General features: G+C 38.1%; 2 protein-coding genes across 2 annotated transcripts; one reads left to right on the forward strand and one right to left on the reverse strand.

Moving 5' to 3' along the window:
- Window positions 1-771: 771 nt before the first annotated feature.
- LOC130684877 (olfactory receptor 52E8-like) lies at window positions 772-5,163 on the reverse strand. The gene is made up of 2 exons (XM_057507281.1): window positions 4,233-5,163; window positions 772-1,270 (listed from the first exon to the last, which is right to left on the reverse strand). Exons 1-2 carry the CDS (start codon window positions 5,155-5,157, stop codon window positions 1,209-1,211), a joined length of 987 nt encoding a protein of 328 aa, XP_057363264.1. The 5' UTR covers window positions 5,158-5,163; the 3' UTR covers window positions 772-1,208.
- A 12,748-nt stretch (window positions 5,164-17,911) lies between these two features.
- LOC118933096 (olfactory receptor 52E4-like) lies at window positions 17,912-18,856 on the forward strand. Its single transcript, XM_036927069.2, has one exon. It carries the CDS (start codon window positions 17,918-17,920, stop codon window positions 18,854-18,856), a length of 939 nt encoding a protein of 312 aa, XP_036782964.2. The 5' UTR covers window positions 17,912-17,917.
- The last annotated feature ends 1,623 nt before the right edge of the window (window positions 18,857-20,479 follow it).

Here is a 20,479-nt window from a genome sequence, read left to right on the forward strand (position 1 = left end):
TGGGTGTAGAGTTCTATAGATGTCTATTAGGTCCATCTGTTCTAGTGTGTTGTTCAGTGCCTCTGTGTCCTTACTTATTTTCTGTCTGGTGGATCTGTCCTTAGGAGAGAATGGTGTGTTGAAGTCTCCTAAAATGAATGCATTGCATTCAATTTCCCCTTTTAATTCAGTTAGTGTTTGTTTCACATATGCTCCTGCTCCTGTGTTGGGTGCATATATATTTACAATGGTTTTGTCCTCTTGTTGGACTGAGCCCTTTATCATTATGTAATGCTCTTCTTTATCTCTTGTTACTTTCTTCGTTTTGAAGTCTATTTTGTCTGATACTAGTACTGCAACTCCTGCTTTTTTATCCCTATTGTTTGCATGAAATATCTTTTTCCATCTCTTGACTTTTAGTCTGCCCATGTTTTTGGGTTTGAGGTGAGTCTTTTGTAAGCAGCATATAGATGGGTCTTGTCTTTTTATCCATTCAGTGACTCTATGTCTTTTGATTGGTGCATTCAGTCCATATACATTTAGGGTGATTATCGATAGGTATGTACTTATTGCCATTTCAGGCTTTAGATTCATGGTTACCAAAGGTTCCAGTTTACTTTCCTTACTATGTAAGAGTCTAACTTAACTCACTTAGTATGCTGTTACAAACACAATCTAAAGGTTCTTTTCTTTGTCTCCTCCTTTTTCTTCCTCCTTCATTCTTTATATTTAAGGTATCAGATTCTATACTTTTAATCTATCCCTTGATTGGCTTTGGGGATAGTCAATTTAATTTTGCATTTGCCTCGCAATCAGCTGCTCAGCCCTCCCTACCATGATTTTACTACCTCTGGTGACAGCTATCCAACCCTCGGAACACTTCCATCTATAGCAGTCCCTCCAAAATAGACTGCAGAGATGGTTTGTGGGAGGTAAACTCTCTCAGCTTTTGCTTATCTGGAAATTGTTTAATCCTTCCTTTAAATTTAAATGATAATCTTGCCGGATAAAGTAATCTTGGTTCCAGGCCCTTCTGCTTCATGGCATTAAATACATCATGCCACTCCCTTCTGGCCTGTAAGGTTTCTGCTGAGAAGTCTGATGTTAGTCTGATGGGCTTTCCTTTGTATGTAATCTTATTTATGCCTCTGGCTTCTTTTAACAGTCTGTCCTTATCCTTGATCTTTCCCATTTTAATTACTATGTGTCTTGGTGTTGTCTTCCTTGGGTCACTTGTGTAGGGGGAATCTGTGGATCTCCATGGCCTGAGAGACTATCTCCTTCCCCAGATTGGGGAAGTTTTCAGCAACTACCTCCTCAAAGACACTTTCTATCCCTTTCTCTCTCTCTTCTTCTTCTGGTATCCCTATAATGTGAATATTGTTCCATTTGGATTGGTCACACAGTTCTCTCAATATTCTTTCATTTTAGAAATCCTTTTTTCTTTCTGTGCCTGAGCTTCTTTGTATTCTTCTTCTCTAGTTTCTATTTCATTTATCATCTCCTCCACTTTATCCAACCTGCTTTTAATACCCTCCATCATGGTCTTCAGCGATTAGATCTCCAACCTGAATTCATTCCTGAGTTCTTGGATATCTTTCCGTACCTCCATTAGCATATTGATGATTTTTATTTTGAACTCCCTTTCTGGAAGAGTCGTAAGGTCCATGTCATTTAAATCTCTCTCTGGGGTTATATTAATTTTACTCTGGACCAGGTTCCTTTGGCGTTTTATATTTGTGTATGGCGCCCTCTAGTGTCCAGAAGCTGTAGTCTCTGGAGCTGCTCAGCCCCTGAAGCAATGTCAGGGGTTGCATGGGAGCTGTATTGGTGCCTGGGGGAAGGAAAGAGCTGTTACCCGCTTTCTGGCTGCTGTGCCTGTCTCCAATGCCTGAGCCAGTGGGCTGAGCACACAGGTATAAGCTTTTGTCCCAGAGCAGCCGGATATGGATCCCTGCTTTCCACAGTGGCTGGAATCTCAGTTCTCCAGGAATTCTGCCTGTATTAATGTTCCAACCTGGTAGTCATGCGAGTATCATGAAAGCACCATGAAATGTAGGTTTGTGCTCCCAGAGCAGATCTCAGGAGCTAGGTATTCAGCAGTCCCAGGCCTTCCACTCCCTCCCTGCTCCATTTCACTTCCTCCCGTGGGTGAGCTAAGGTGTGGGAAGGGCTTGGGTCCCACCTGGCCACAGCTTTGGTACGTTACCCTGTTTGGTGAGGCCTGCTCTTTTTTCCAGGTGTATGCAGTCTGGCGATGTCCTCTTTCTTTTTTTTAGATAATTATTTTTTATTGAAGGGTAGTTGCCACAAGGTATTACATTAGTTTCAGGTGTACAACACAGTGATTCATCATTTGTATACATGATAATTCTAGGTACCAGCTATCACCATACCAAGTTGTTACAATATTTTGATTATATTCCTTATGCTATACATTACATCATGGTTACTTATTTATTTTACAATTGGAAGTGTGTACTTTTTTTTTCTTGTTGTTGTGAGGGCATCTCTCATATTTATTGTTCAAATGGTTGTTAACAACAGTAAAATTCTGTATAGGGGAGTCAGTGCTCAATGCACAATCATTAATCCACCCCAAGCCTAATTTCTGTCAGTCTCCAATCTTCTGAAGCATAACGGACAAGTTCTTACATGGAGAACAAATTCTTACATAGTGGATAAGTTACATGGTGAACAGTACAAGGGCAGTCATCACAGAAACTTTTGGTTTTGCTCATGCATTATGAACTATAAACAGTCAGTTCAAATATGAATACTCATTTGATTTTTATACTTGATTTACATGTGGATACCACATTTCTCTCTTTATTATTATTATTTTTAATAACATGCTGAAGTGGTAGGTAGATACAAGATAAAGGTAGAAAACATAATTTAGTGTTGTAAGAGAGCAAATGTAAATTATCAGGTGTGTGCCTGTAGACTGACTATGTGTTAATCCAAGCTAGACAAGGGCAATAAAACATCCACATATGCAGATGATTTCTCTCAGAACGGGGGGGTGAGGTTCTAAGCCTCACCTCTGTTGATCCCCAATTTCTCACCTGATGGCATACCTGCGACTGTGCCTGTCTTAGGTTGTTCCTCCCTTGAGGAGCGATGTCCTCTTTGTTGTTGCTCTCACAGGATTAGTTGAGCCAACTGTATTTTCTAATTGTATCCAGTTTTAGGAGGAAGCCTCTGTCTCTCCTCTCACACTGCCATCTTTAATCCAATGGGGCTACATTTTTTACAAAACTAATGAAAGACATACAATTTCATTCAAAAAGAGTACAAATTTCTGTAATAATTGCATTAAAAAATAGCATATCAAGTAAAATATTGAACAAAAAGACACTAATTATTGAAAGCTTCAAGACAAATAAAACACATTATGGAAAATATCATAACACAGAATTGTTGAAAATACCCCTTAAAAAACAATTCCATCTTCAACTGAGTTCCATCGAAACAGACTCTGACATAGGAGATCTACAGAGAAGTGCTCTCAGAAAGCTCACTATTAAGGATTTTGGATTAATGTGCAGGATGGCAGTCAACACTGTGGTTTTAATACATATATATACTTAGTGGAGAATTATTAAAATCATTTTATATAATTATTATTTATGTTTTAATAACTATGTATACAATAATTTGTTATTTTAATTGGGCAATTTGACCCTATAATTGAGTTATAAGAGTTCTTGATATAATTTTAATTCAAGTCCTTTATCATACATATCATGTGTAAATATACTCCCCAAAACTATGATTTGCCTCTTCATTTAATTACGAGTATCTTTTGAAGAAAATAATTTTTGATTTTTAATGAAGCCCAATTAATCATTTAAATCGATTTCTTACAATTGATGCCATATGTTTATGTTTTGTGAATGATATTACAAATAAGTTATACTGTGTTTTTTATACTTTAGCTTTTTGTCTTTACCTCTCTTATACATTATATGTTAATTGTTCTACAGTGTAAAGTAAGGGTCTAAATTCACCTTTTCTTGCATGCGGATATCTGATTGTCTCATTCCAATATCATCATCAGTATGCATATTACTAACTTTAAATTTAAAACCTACAACTCAAAGATAATTAATGTTATTGGCTCAATATTCCCCTACATCTTCCAACTTTTTATTGGATTAGATGTAGAACAACCACTTCTTACAATGCAGGAAACATGAATTCTAACAAAAATCCACCATGACCTCTTACTGGTTAGCTATCTGTCTTGAGAAAAATCCTCAGGATTTGCTGCCTTATCTGCTTGGTCCTGACCCCATAGATGACAGGATTGAGGGCTGGTGGAAAAACCACATACAGGTTGGCCAAGAAAATGTGGATATATTGAGGAATATTGTGGCCAAAACAGTGTGTCAAGAAAGAGAAAAATGCTGGAGTGAAAAAAGTTAATATGACACCAATGTGGGAACCACAGGTGTGGAGGGCTTTGAGTCGAGCGTCCCAAGAAGGCAGGCAAAAGACTGCATGGAGGATCCTGACATAGGAGAGAACAATAAGGACCACATCCAATAATAAGAGAGAAATGTTGCCAAGGCCAAACATAATGTTCACTTTGATGCTGGCACAGGACAAGTGGGCGATGCCCACGTGCTCACAGTAGGTGTGAGGGATGACACGGTGCCCACAGAAGGGCAGCCTCAGGAGGAGGAACACCAGGGGGGCCACCATGCACAGGCTCCGCAGGACACCAGCGCCTGCAATGATGCTGATGGTTTCGCTGCAGAGGACGACGGTGTAGTGAAGGGGTTTACAAATGGCAGTGTAGCGGTCAAAGGCCATGGCGACCAGCATGATGCTCTCCATGGCAGTGAAGAAGTGGATGAAGAACATCTGGGAAAGGTAGCTTTCAAAAGATATATCCTTGAGGTGGAACCAGAAGATGCACAGCATTTTGGGGATGGTGGCTGTGGACAAGCCCAGGTCGGTGGAGTCCATCATGGCCAGGAAGTAGTACATAGGCTCATGGAGACTGTGCTCAGTCCAGATGACAAACAGCACAGCAGCGTTCCCCAGGACGGCAACAAGGTACACAAAGAGCAAGGGGAACCCGACCCAGACGTGCACATCTTGCATTCCTGGTATGCCCAGCAGAAGGAAAGAAGAAGGGTGGAACTGGGTGTCATTAGGCACAGACATTCTCTCTGCCACAATTAGCTGTTGCACAAATCAGGCACAGCTGTCTATTCCCCAGTAGGCAAACCTGCTGCACTTCGCTCTTTGTCCACATCCCTGTAACACACAAAACAATGTTTTATTCTGGGCCTTTCCTTCTATTTAGAAAGATGTTAAATGATTTTAGTCAATGTTACTGCAGTATATACTTCAGAATGGCTAAGAGACTTAATCTTAAATACTGTTATAATCATGTGTTGTGATATGGTGATAGCTCTTGGAGCAATTTTATCATAATATTACAAATATATCAAATCAACAGGTTGAACAACTTGAATTTAGACAATGTTACATGACAGTTTTATACCAGAGTTTTCAAAACAGGAAATGAGATGAAATGCCTTCCTCAATTCCTGCTGGCTTTTCCTGAGCAATATATGGCACCAGGAATAGAGCCTGCCTCACTCTCTGCCACAGTTCCTAATAAACAGGATGATATAAAAAAGAAAGGATGTAAGAATGTCCTCTTCAGAATGGAAATTCAACCTCTGGAGTATAGGAAAAATAAAAGGGAAGAGTAAAATTCCAGTCTATTTATCTGAAAGTGTTCTATATACTTTTGCATAAGGCTCATGGTGATTTCTTTCACATTTGTAACCTTAATCTATGCACATTAGGTTTTGCATGGACACAGGTATAAGTACCTGTAGGAAAAGTGTAGCCTCAAGAGACTGTGAGCCCGAGTGTGCGTGCTCTCTTCATCTTGTTTTCATTACTTTCACTTCCCCCCATAGCTCCACAGTATTGTGCTGCAAGCTCCTTCCCCATTCCTTTTGCTATTGTTCACGACCTAAACATGAAATGACTTACCTTGGTCTCTATGAATTTCTAAGAAACATCCCTTGGCATATTCTGGATGCATGCCATTTATCATACTGTGTAGAAGGCATTTATACTTTTCTTACCACTCCACTTCCCCTGGGATGGAGACTAACAGTATCTTGGAGATTCACTCCCAGAGAACTGTCATTAATTGTCTGGTACATCAGCTGCCAGGAAATTCCCCTTCATGGAGTGCATCTTTCACTTGACTCAAAGCTCACTCACTGTGAATAACTGTTCCCCAGACTATTAATAAAAAAAATCCAAAGAAATTGTTTAACATTGCAACTTTGTAGAGCAGGAATAACAGCTGAGGCTAATAAGAGACTGACCAAAAATCTTGAAAGGAAAAATTGGGTAATAAACGGACTACACAGAGTTTTTCAAAGCTCTAAAGTATTCCTAAGATAGAAAGCCACACACAGGTACATGACTATGCACATGGCCAAAAAAGACCAGACAAATCCCTAGTCTGTCACTTCTTGGTGACCTTGAGGAAATAATATTGAACTATAATATGTGGGTCATTCTGCTACAAAATATCTGGTACTTTCAGAAACTCATTTCACATCACACACACACACCCACACACACACAGAGTGGGGTTTTGTTCTTATGTTGCAGATTGTATTTATTTTTTTCATGAGAAAAATATATAAAATTGTCCTTATGAATATAGATGAAAAATCCTCAGTAAAACGCTACTAAACCAAATCCAACAGTGTATTAAAAGGATTATATACCATGACCAAGTGTAATTTATCCCAGGAATGCAAGGGTGGTTCTAGATGAGAGAATCAATCAGTACCTTATACAACATTAATGAAATGAAGAGAAAAAACACATAATCCTATCAATTGATGCATAAAGAATACTTGACAAAAATCTCACTCCCTTTCATGATAAAAACACTCAACAAACTAGGAATATAAGAAAACTCCCTCAACATAATAAAAGGGCATTTATGGAAAAAACGACACCTCATATCATACTCAGTGTACAATATATGATCTCCCTTAGGTTACAGACAAAAATGCCTGCTTTCACCACTGGCATTTATTAACATGGTCCTTGAAATTTGAAACTAGAGAAATTAGGTAAGAAAAAGTCACTCAAATTAGAAAGGAAGTTGTAAACTATCTCTGTTTGTAGATGACATAGTCTTAAGAGAAAATTATAAAGAATCCGTAAAACTTGTATTAGAGTTAATAAACAAATTTAGCGAAGTTACACAAGAACAACACAAAAATCAGCTGTATTTTTACGTACTAGCAATGAACAATCTGAAAAGGAAATTGAAAAAACAATTCCATTTCCAACAGCACCAAGAATAAGTTTAGCCAAGGACAATATTTGTGTACTAAAAGCTATAAAACACTGCTGAAAGAGATTGAAGAAGGTTTAAATAAATGGAAAGACTTCCTGTGCTTATGGATTAGAAAAGTTAATGCTCTTAAGAGGACAACTCTTCCCAAAGTGGTCTATATATTCAGTGCAATCTCAGTCAAAATCTCAATGTCCTCTTTTGCAGAAAAGGAAAAGCTGACCCTAAAATTCACATGGAACAGCAAGTTGTTCTGAATAACGAAAACAATCTTGAAAATAAAAAACAAAGTTGGAAAATTAACACTTCCTTATTTCAAAACTTACTACAAACGTAAATGTTCAAAAAAGTGTAGACATACAGATCAATACAAATCCATGGAATATGACTGTGAGTTGAGAAATAAACCTGTTTACGGTCAGCTGATTTTTCAGAAGGGTACCATGGCAATTCAATGGGAAAAAATAGTATACTCAAAATGGTGCTGGGACAGCTGTATATCTACATAAAAACAATGTGTTTGGACCTTTAACTCATACCATATAAGAAAAGATAATTCAAAATAAAAACAAATAGACAAAGCAGAAATAGACTCCAGACACTGAGAAGGGACTGGTGTTTACCATGGGGAGGTGTGGGTATGGGTGGGCAAAATAGGTGAAGGGGATAAAGAGACTCAAAATCCCAGTCATAATATAAATTAGTCATGGGAATGAAAATAGAGCATAAAGAATATAGTCAATATTTCTGTAATATCATTCCATGTTGCCAGGAACTACATTAGTCATGGTGAACATTCAATAATGAAGTTAACTGTTGCATCACTACATTGTATACTTGAAACCAATATAATACTGTATATCAACTATACTTCAATAATAATAGTAATGAAAAAATCATATAAAATAGAAGCTGCTGCTAAAAAAGGTGGACCAAATACCTAAGTATAATAAATGAAAAACTTTTAAACTAAATAAAAAAGGTTAATCTTCATGACCTTAAATGTGGCAATGATTTCTTATATTGGCCAACCAACACAAAGCAACAGAAGAAAAAATAGGTAAATTGAACTTCATCAGAATTTAAAACTTGTGTATCACACCACACTAACAAGAAAATATAATGATAATCCATTGAAGGGGAGATATAATTTGAAAATAATATATCTGATGAGGGTCATGTACCCAGAATATATAAAGAAATCTCACAACTCAACAGTATAAAGACAAACGACTAATCAAAAAATGGGCAAAAATTTCATACATTTCCTTAATGATATATAAAGGCTAAGGTGCCCATAAAAAAAAAGCTCAACATCATTAATCATTAGATAAATGAAAATAGAAAATTCAATTAAATATCCCTTGGCACCCACTAGATGGCTATAATTGGAAAGGACAAGTATTGGAAAGGATATGATGAATGGGAGTCATTATCTATTACTGGTGGGTATATAAATTGATGCAGCCATTGAGGAAAGCAGTTTGGTATTTCTCCAAAAAGTTAAGCATAGAATTATAAGATGGCTCCAAAATTCCATTCCTTGGTATATATATCTAAAATAATAAGAAATAGGTGTTCAGACAGACTGCTTATAGCAGCACTATTGACAATAGCCAAAGTATGGAAACAACACAAAGTTGTACCAACTGAAGAATTCATAAACAAAAAAAGTGGATCCATAATGTAATATTGTTTAGCCATAAAAAGAAATGAAATACTGATGTATGCTACAACACGGATGCAATGTAAAAACATGTTAAGTTAAAGAAGGTAGGCACAAAAGAATACAAATATATGATCCCAAATATATGATCCATTTATATGTGTTATCTAGAATCAATTCATAGAGAAAATTCACTGAGGGAAACAGTAGGTTAGTGGTTCACTGATATTTCCCTAGAGTTTCTCTTCAGTGGTGCAATGACCAAAGGGAACCCCTATTAATTTTAACTTCAATACCTCAACCTCTCTGATACCCAGGAGACAATTGAAAATTCCCCTAACACATGCACACACACACACACACACACACACACACACACACACGCACACAGAGGAATTGTTTAGGACAGAACTTCAGTATACCCTCAGAGGTATTAACAAAATGTGTGTGTGTATGTGTGTGTGTATAAAAATTTCGGTAACTGAATTCACGGTTGCTACATGACTCTTTAAAATGGAAGACAGTGAACTTGCTAAGGGCTTCTAATCTGTGAGTCTGTGTAACGTGTGCATGGGCCATGCCACATCAGTCAAGGATGAATACTTTAAAAAATTTTTTTTAACTGGATAACATTGGTTGAGCACTGAAATATATAGAAGAGAAAACAATATTAATCATGAGCTTTGACATGCAAATATAGGAAAAGGAGTGGGAATAGAAACTGGATTGTAAAGAACCTTAGAATATGAAAACGTGAATTTAACAGGAAATAAATATGAAATGGACAAACTAGGTATCAACAATCCATTCATGGTTTTCAAAATTGGCAGTAAAAACAAAAGAATGGTAATTGAAAGTATAGGAACTTGAAGAGGAGTTAACTGACCTAAGTAGAAAATTCTTCAAACAAAGATAAGGTCAAATATGACTTTGGAAATTACCATAGGAATCAATTCACTCAATTCCATGGCATTCTTAGTGATTTTTATTAATTTAATATGCCAAACAAATATTTTTAAAATGTATTACTATTGATATCATTCAGTCTCAGTGACGAGACTTAATATTGAGGTAACAGAAGAGAAACAGTAAGAACAGAAGTATTCACAAGTTTTTATAGCCATCAACTTAGAGTCACAGATACTATCCAGTTTGCTATTCCTTACCCCTTAAAGTAATGAGGCGCAAAATACCCACTTGATTTAGCTATTTAACGATTAGATATTTGTCATAATATTCTGCCTAAATTTCTATGTCAAGATACTTCTTTGAGCACAAGTATTTATTTCTGATCTTTCAAAAGCACATTAAAATTAATGATAAGCAAGAAATAAACTAATAAATATATAACATTATTATGGATACAGCATATGTCATGAACAGACCTGATTTTTTACATATACTTTATTAAAATATACTTGATATACAATATATTATTGGATTCAAGTGTACAACACAGTGACTCAACCATAATACACACTATTAAATCCTCACCCAAATGAGTAGTTTCTGTCAACATAGAAAGATCTTACAGAACCATTGGCTATATTCTCCCTGCTATATTTCCATTCCTGTGACCAATTCGTTTTAGGACTGAGATTTTTGTGTCTTTTTATCCTCCTCAACCCTACCCATTAAACCCAATGCCTCTCCCATAGTGACCATCAGTTGCTTCTAAGTGTCTTTGAATCTGCTGCTATTTTTTAAATTTTGTTTTGTTTTGTCTTTACACATATAAGTAAAATCATATGATATTTGTCTTTCTCCTCTTGGCTTATTTCATTTAGCATAATGCCATCTAGGTCCATCCATGTTGTCACAAATGCCAGGATTTCTTTCTTTTTATGCCTGCAAAATATTCCATTGTGTGTATGTACCACCTCTCCTTTATCCATTCATCTAGTGATGGACACTTTGGTTGCATCCATATATTGGCTATTGTAAGTGATGTGACAATAAACATAGGGGTGCATACATCTTTTTAGAGATTTTGTTTTCTTCAGGCAAATTCCTACCAGTGGAGTTACTGGGTCATTATGGCATTTCTATTGAAGTTTTATGAGGAACCTCTATACTGCCTTCGATAGTAACTGCACCAATTAACATTCCCACCAATAGTGTAGGAGGGTTCCATTTTCTCCACATCCTCATCAACACTTATTATTTCCTGTCTTTTGGATACTGACCATTCTAACCAGTGTGAAGTGATCTCATTGTGGTTTTGATTCGCACTTCCCTAATGATTAGTGATGTGGAGCATCTTTTCATATGCCTGTTGGCCATCTGCATTGCTTCTTTGGAAAAATGTGTGTTCAAATCCTCTGACTATTTTTTAATCAAGTTATTTGGTTTTTTGGTGTTAAGGTGTATGAGTTCTTCATATATTTTTATGTTAAACCCTTATGAGATAAATCATTTGTGAATATATTCTCCCATACTGTAGGTTGCCTTCTTGTTTTGTTGATGGTGTCCTTTGCTCTAAGGAAGCTTTTGAGTTTGATGTAGTCCCAGTTCTTTGTTTTTGCTTTTGTTCCCCTTGCCTGGGAAGACGTGTCCAGAAAGAATTTGTTCATGGTTATATTCAAGAGATTTCTGCCTGTGTTTTCTTCCAAGAGTTTTGTAGATCATTAATCCAGTTTACTTGAAATCAAGTTTACTTTTGTATATGGAGTTAGTAATCCAGTTTCATTCTCTTGCATGTAGCTGTCCAGTTTTCCCAACAACAAATATTAAAGAGACCGTCTTTTCCCCCATTGTATATTCATGGCTCCTTTAAAATATATTAATTGATCATTTATCCATGGGTTTCTCTCTGGGCCCTCTATTATGTTCCACTGATCTATGGATCTGTTCTTGTGTCAGTACCAGACTGTTTTGATTACTGTAGCTTTATAGTATATCTTGAAGTCAAGGAGCATAATACCCCCAGCTTTGTTCTTCATTCTCAAGATTGCTTTTTGGGGCTATTTGAGGTCTTTTATGGTTGCATGAATTTTAGAATTATTTGCCCTAGTTCATTTTAAAATGCCATTGGTATTTTGGTAGGCATCGCATTGAATCTTTATTTTAAGCAAGATGGCCATTTTGACAATATTAGTTCTTCCTAAACATGAGCATGGGTAGATTTACATTCATTTGTTCCTCCTTCAATTTCTTTCATCAGTGTCTTACAATTTTCAGATTACATGTCTTTTACTTCCTTGGTTAGGTTTTTACCTAGGTATTTTATTCTTTTTGATGTAATTATTTTCCTATTTCTCTTTCAGCTAGTTAATTGTTAATATACAGGAATTCAACAGACATTTTAAAAATTCAAGAAAAGGGAAGGAATGTGGATGGAAAAAGTAGATAATGTAATCAACAGCCTAAAACAAATGAAATATAGGCTTTCCAGAGAATGAAGGCCACTTTTTTCTAAACAAGCTCAGTAATTTCCAGTTCAGGGCCATCAGTACAGAGACCAGAGCATACCATGAGACAATCACCAGGATACTAAAAGTATGCTTACATTCATGGATTACATGTCCAAAATCCTTCCCACATTTTATACAGAGATGTATAAAATGGATTGCCAGTTACTTCTATCCTCCAGAAAAGCATAATCTGACTGAGATCAGAATTCTCATACACAAATGTGGATGCTAAAAAAAAGTCTTCATGATCTGAGGAAAGATGATTTAGAAGTCAATGCATCATTCATATTCAGTTCATCATTCATATTCAAGAATAATATGAAGACATTTTCAGAATTAAGACTAAAATTTTACTGAATATTTTTGCAAAGGACTAAACAAACTCTAAATATATTCTACCCAAAAAAGGAATCATTTGAAAATCAATTTATGGTATTAAAACATTGAGCAAAAGAAATCAACAAAAGTATAGTTAAATTAAAACAACTGTTGATAAATTGATTATAATGTAATATTTTTACGTGAGAATGTTTGGTGGATTTCTACTTCTAGTAATGATAAAATAGCTATTTCAGAGCAATGCTTCTTCAAAGGGGGAAAAATATTTGAAATAATGAACAGAGTATTTGAAACATGTTTTAAAACACTGGATACCTAATGAAGAACCAAAGATAATTAGACCAAGATCCCAGAAAAAATCAGAAAACTAAGAAAGATGAAGCCTGCCTTTCATACTGCTTTTCCTCAATATGGACTTCACATTTTTTAAAATTAGAAGATCTCTCTCAGAGAGGCTGTTAATACAGAAGAGTTTTAACAGTATTATGGCTTTGGGGGGAAATTTGCATTGGACTTCAGAGCTTGACAAAGAACAGAGGTAATACCACCAAACAAGTACCGAAGGAGTACAGACAAATCAGAGGAAAACCATCATCACAGTGTGTAGCCCATCAGAATTAGATCAATTCCTAATGAGAATGAAAAAGATGCTCTCACCCTAACCCCTTATAAGAACTAATGTAATATTGATAGCCTAAAAGTATCCTGACAAGTTATCTTTTATACAGCCTGGTACTCAATAAAAAAAAAAGCACATGTAAAAAAGAAAAATTAACATAAGGAACTAGCACACACAAAAAAAGGACAAACTTCAAAAGAGATCAACTAACTGGATTACAAAATAAATATGATTATTGTACAAAGTAAATTAGATGAAAAGATGAAGAACTTCAACCATAAACTAGGAATTAATAAAAATCGATTGGATAGGAGTGAAATTGGAAAAAAAATACTAGTTCTCCAGCCCATTTACTCCTCCAGAACCAAAGATTTGGCAGCCACCCATAAAAATTGCCTTTCTGACATGAAATGTTCAACATCACTAATCATCAACAAAATGCCAATCAAAATCAAAATGAGACATCACCTCACATCACTCAGAATAGCTAGTCCCAAAATGACAAGAAATAACAAGTGTTGGCAAGGATGTGGAGAAAAGGGAACCCTCCTCTACTGTTGGTGGGAAGGTCGGTTGTGCAACCACTATGCAAAGCAGTATGGAGGTTCCTCAAAAGATTAAAAAGAGAAATACCATTTGACCCAGGAATTCCACTTCTGAGAATCTGCCTAAAGAAAACAAAATAATTAATTCAAAAAGATACATATTTACTACAGCATTATTTACAATAGCTAAGATATGGAAGCAACCTAAGGGTATATCAATGAACGAATGGATAAAAACAATGTGGTGTATATAGAGAATAGAATATTATTCAGCTATAAATAAGAAAGAAATTGAGTCATATGTATCAATATAGATGGACTAAGAGCTTATTAGGCTAAGTCACAGAAATGCATGATTTCACTTCTGTGTGGAATCTAAAGAATAAAAACAAATGAACAAAAGAACAAAAGTAGTCTCATAAGCAAGGAGAACAAACTGGTAGTTGATACGGAATAGAAGATAAAGGAAGGATAAAGTAGATTAACAATTCGAAAGTGATTGTAGAAAATGAAAAACAAAAGCAGGTTGTGTAACGTATTCAATAGTCCTTCCTTCTTGTTCTATCTGCCCTCAGGAAATCCGTGACCTACAGCACCTCCTTGTTACTACACGGACCACACCATCATCATCCAGGAAGGGAGATCCTAAGGGAAATTGGGACCTTCAGCTCAGCCTGCATTCTGTTTTCTTAGAAGAATGTGAAGTTCCCTCAACCTCTGACACAGAGGCTATCACCTCAAGGCCACTCTACAAAAACTGCAGTGCTCACTATTGTTTATGTACTGGGAAGGAGAGCCAGGCAGGGCTGGAGGTTGACGTTATTATCTACAGGCACGAACACTGTCAAAAAACAGAGTCTAACATATCTACTTCTTCTTCATATTCTGAACCACAGTTATAACAATGCCAAATTGCACCAGGATTCACACATTTCCATTTAACAGAAAAGAAGAGCTAAGGAAAGTCACCGAAGTCACACTTTGAAGATTTAATAGCAGGAACTTAGTATATCCATAACATTGAAGAGGCCAGGATCAGTACCATCGCTCACAGAGACTCCTCTCCCTTTAGGATGTTTCTTTCCTTCACAGCTCATGAACTCCCCCTCCCCTGAGCTCAGGAGTTCTGTCCAGTCCGGTGAGGTTCCCCTGCAGGCGCACTAGGGAGGAAGAAGGAGGTAGACGGACTAATGACCCAGAGCCCAGAGGACTCTGAACGCTAAGCTCTGGGACTCTGGGACATGATGAGGATGAGGGATGTCCTCACTCACTATAAAGTTTTCCTCCATGTGACAGGATGGATGTGGGGTGTGGAGGCTTGATGGGGCTCCTGAGGAAAGGGATGCAGGGGAGATGAGATACTAGAGAGGAAAAGAAGGGCACAAGGAGAAGGTAAAGGAGGAGAGAAGGGTACAGTAGCCTCCCCTTGGCTGAGAAGTGACCCAAAGCACCGCTCTCCATTCTCTTCACAAAGAAGGCACCAGAGCCCACAGACTGGAGCAGACGTCAGCAGGTGAGCTGATGACACACCAGCAAGTACTATGCAGCATTATCACACTCACTCATACACACACACACACACGGTCACACACACACAGTCACGCACTACACACCTCACACCCAGATCCCACAAACATGTAGCAGTGTACCCACATCTGAGAGCACCAAATAATGAGCGTTGTTCTGGCAGAAAACCAGTGACGGGGAAGCAGAGCCAGCACCTAGGCTGCTGTGGTGCATGAGGCTGAAGGGGGACACTGCAGGTCACGGTCATAGGTCTGAGGTTGGAGATGGAGGTGTGGCAAGGTCATAACCAAATAAAATGTTGAGGGTATTCGGCTTCTCCTCTGCAGTAATATATTAGTTTTTCTCCTACATAGGCCTGGGGAATTCAGAGGTCATCAATTCTACCTTGCCCCCCTGTGCACCCTCTCCATGGAAATGTATCCAAGACTCCTTAATGGTGCCGAATACACCTGCTAGATCCCTCCTGCCTTCTGCTTCGTGGCCCAGTCATGACAGAGCCTGAGAAAAGTTCCCCCACCCATCAACAGTGTGAGAAATCTGTAAGGAGAGGAGAACATGGTCTACATTCCATCTGAGCTGCTCTGGTTTATGTGGGCATCCACAGAGGCCTAGAAATGAGTCACAGTGTGAGGCCCGGTGCCTCTCATTCACCTTGGAATGTTCTGTGTCATCCCTCCCTCCTACCTCCTCCACCTCACCTTACAGCCACCATGAGTTCTTCATAAATAATGGGCACATTACAATCAAGTGGGTTATTTTTGTGACAGGGATTTTTTGCTCTTTAGGGTTAAAATGAAAGATAAAACTTGGGGAAGGAATAATAATTTAAATAACTACCATTTAGTAACTATACCCAATGAGCCTGCACTCTACACGCATTGGTCTTAATTCTCCTTAAAACAAATCACATTCAATGGAATTCACGAAACCAATTTCACAGAACAAACTGACTTGAAAAATAAAGGAGTTTGTGCAAGATCTCCATCTAGCAGATGGAATGGCAGGATTTCAAGCCATGTTTGAATGATTTCAAAGTCCATTTAAATCATCTCTAATATTGTGTTATTAGCAATGTGCTAATGGGGAAAAGAGCCAGCAGGGTAAAAGTAAATTCACAATTTCAGTAAATGGAGAGATGGTGGGCAGTAAGGGGAAAGGTCTCTAATATACCTGAGCTTTCAATGAACTTTGGTGCTGGGATCCTTGTCAGTGTGCACATCTAGGAAAAGATCGAATTTTTGCCTTCCTCCACGAATAATCCTAGAGCATATCGGCCCCACACTCTCTGCCACTGTGTGTTGCCCACAGCTGCTGCAGAAAGAGGCAAGCATTCTGACCAAAATTGGGAGATTGTGGATGTACCCTCAACTTTGCACTCTACTGTCGGAAAAGAGTCCCCTCTGACACTCGCCTGGAAACTAGTCTCTCAGCTGCCAAAACACAGCCTCCCTGAAGGTGGGGCCAGCTCTGAACTGTGACTCTCATGCTGTGTCATCCTAGCTACTTCCAAAGACTCTCCCCAGTGAAGTTCCATAATCTCTGTCATCCTTGTTCTCTGCCTTGCATGGCCCCCTAATGCTGGCAAACACTGTGTTCTTCCTGTACAGAGAAGTTTTCACTCGAGATGCTGTGGGGGCAGAGAAACTCCTTACCTCCTATGGAACAGGGGATTACTAACGCCCTGTTGGATATCATTAGGGTACAATAACTACCTGACAGAGTTATATGCAACCACATTCTTGATAAAGCATTTTCTTTTTGTCTGTCTCACACACAAAGTCATGCACATACTCCACATATACATAAACAACATAAACAAACAACAACAGGGAATTTCAGAATCAACAGAAGTCTGGAGGAGGTATGAGGCTGGAAAAGAGAACATTTCATAAGATTAGGAATCATTAAAAATAGCAATGGCCTCAGTAGAAATAGCATGTGACAAAGTCAAAGACAGACATTGTGAGTATGCTCCCAAGTGTAATGTTACGGTCTTAGTTCCATGAGAAAACTCTGTACATTCTTATTAAGTCAAAACACAGGCAACAGTACACACCAGCCATAATCATTTGGACTTCTTCTTCAACAGTTGAGAACCACTGGGTATGTAATTTCTAAGAAGGAAATTATAGTCTACTTAAAAATGTAATGGAAAAGAATGCCATAAAATGTAAGTACACAACAATTGCTGAAACATTGTCATTTCTTTCAAAGATCTCACTATAACAAAAAAGAGCCAAGAAAATATTACCTATGATTTCAGAATAGTAATGTATTATCAGAGAATCAGGCAACTGCCTTCTGGAAAGAAGAGAATCCCTAAAGTCTGTAAATTAGCTTACTTCTGCCATTACCTGTAGTGTAATGATAAGAGGTATTTCTATATTTCCAGGACCTCGATAAGAAAAGATCTTAAACTGAGTGGCATCCCACCTCCTTCACAGAAATTCAGCAAGCCTTATTAGGAGAATGTCTCCTATCAATGATACCCAGTTCCATCCCCTCTTCTTTCGCCTGCTAGGGATACCGGGATTGGAAGCTGCACATTTCTGGATTGCTTTCCCATTCTGTGCTGTGTACCTGATTGCCCTCGTGGGGAACATCACCATTCTCTTTGTCATCAAGTCGGAACACAGTCTCCAACAGCCCATGTTCTACTTCCTCGCCATGTTGGCTGTGATTGATCTGGGTCTTTCCACGTCCACCATCCCCAAAATGCTGGGTATCTTCTGGTTCAAGCTTCAAGAGATCAGCTTTGGGGGCTGCCTTGCTCAGATGTTCTTTGTCCACATGTTTGCAGGCATGGAGACTGTTCTACTCGTGGCCATGGCATATGACCGCTTTGTTGCCATCCGCAACCCTCTCCAGTACACCATGATCCTCACCAATAAAACCATTGGCCTCCTAGCCTCTCTTGTTGTGGGAAGAAATTTCATTCTTATGACTCCAATGGTGTTTCTCATTCTGAGGCTGCCCTTCTGTGGGCATGACATCATCCCTCACACATACTGTGAGCACATGGGTCTTGCCCGGTTGGCCTGTGCATCCATCAAGGTCAATGTTATCTACGGGCTCGTGGCGATTTCTAACGCCTTTGTGGATGTGATCCTCATTGCCTCCTCCTACGTGCTCATCCTTCAAGCTGTTTTCCGCCTCCCCTCTCAGGATGCCCGACTAAAGGCTCTCAATACCTGTGGCTCTCATGTCTGTGTCATGCTCTGTTTCTACACACCAGCATTTTTCTCTTTTATGACACACCGCTTTGGACACAACATTCCCCGCTATATCCACATTCTTTTGGCTAATCTATACGTGGCTGTCCCACCAGCCCTTAATCCAGTCATTTACGGGGTCAGGACCAAGCAGATCCGAGAGCTGGTGATAAAGATATTTGTACAGAAACGGTAGTTCTCAGTGAAGACTCAGGTAATAGATCACCATATTACCCACATTTTAATATGCTGAGGTCTCTTTTGAATTTCTATTATGTTAGATCATAGTAGCCAGGGTTTTCAGTTTTATCAGAAGTGGTTTAGGTTTGACAGATAAAGTAAAGTGGCCTTTGCTGCCCTCTCTGCTCACAACCCCCAAGTAACTGGACAATGGGTAAGGGCTAATGGAAAGAGCAAAAATGTCCTGGTGAGAGCAATGACTTTGGAGTAAAATGATGGGTAGAAAAGGATGAGAACTCTCCCCATTTATCCATACATCTTCTTTTTAGGGAGGTTTAGAACCTGAAGGAGCACTGATCTACTAATCTCATTTTGTAGATGGTGAAAATAAAGTTGAAGCCCTGAATTAATGGTAATTAAAGGCAATTATGGAATTTGTTACATACTTATATTTCTTATATTAAACCTCAAATTTTGTGCCCTCTGGAATCATGACTCATTTTTATTGTAATGCTTCCTCAGTCTTGTTACTGTCAGTCTTGCTCCCGTTCTCCTTTTGACCTGATCCTCCAATCTTTATTTCACTCACACCCCCTCAATACCTCTCTCTCCACTATGAACACTGTATCTCCATCCACTGTTATCAATCTGTTCTTCATTCTTTATCCAATAAACTAGGTATTTGGCAATTGAGGAATATGAGAGTGTACAGCATGGGTGTTAAGGACACATGGTATTATTTTCTCACCTGAAGAAAAGTCATATTACATGTGAATAATTGTTTGTGCTCCGTGTGTAGTTCCAACTGAATTCTATTTACAATTTCTCTTGTTACATCTTTTACTTTCAGATACACACAGTTTCAGAAACCTTGTAAATGAAAATCAGAATCTATGCTTTCAACACAAAGCCAGACTTAACATCAAGCTCCGTATAATCTCAGTACAATTTATTATGCCTATAGATATCCAATAGAAAGTCCTGCTTCCAAACTTCAAATGCAGATGGAGGATGTGGTTTGATTTAAACTAGATCAGAGAAGCCCTGAACTGAAATTTGTGTCTGAGCAAAGCATTCTTGCTTATAAATCACACGTCCCCACTGTACTGTTTTTAGACCCACACACCAGGTTCACTGAAAACAGGCAAAGTGCTCAGAAGCACACCAGTGGGGGACATCATGAAATGGGGCAGACTGGGTGAGAAGACAGGGGGAGAAATGATACCTGTTGCCATTTTGTACATCTGTGCAACTTTTGTGAATTTGTGCAGTTCTAGGTCTTAATATTGGTCCTAGCAGAGCAAAATTTTTACTTTTAGCACCTTGTGGAATTTCTTAAGGCATGTGTGCATGGTCTATAATTGAGGATTTTTTTTTAGCATTTGCCTCCTGGACCTAAAATTTGATGGGAATGTGGAATTTTAAAGATGAAAAAACATGATATTCACCTGACATATTCCTTTTATTTAGGAAGTAATAAAGCTGAGGTCCAAAGCAGTAACTTCTGTACATAAAATACCTGTCCTTACCACCATCTGATGTAGCAAGAAATGGAGGACCACTCAGAAAATCCTTTTGAACACCAAGTACTAATCTTGTAAACATTGGGTAGCAAATATTTTACATATGTATGTGAGAC

Source organism: Manis pentadactyla, chromosome 9 (genome assembly GCF_030020395.1).
Source record: "Manis pentadactyla isolate mManPen7 chromosome 9, mManPen7.hap1, whole genome shotgun sequence".
NCBI classification, from domain to species: domain Eukaryota; kingdom Metazoa; phylum Chordata; class Mammalia; order Pholidota; family Manidae; genus Manis; species Manis pentadactyla.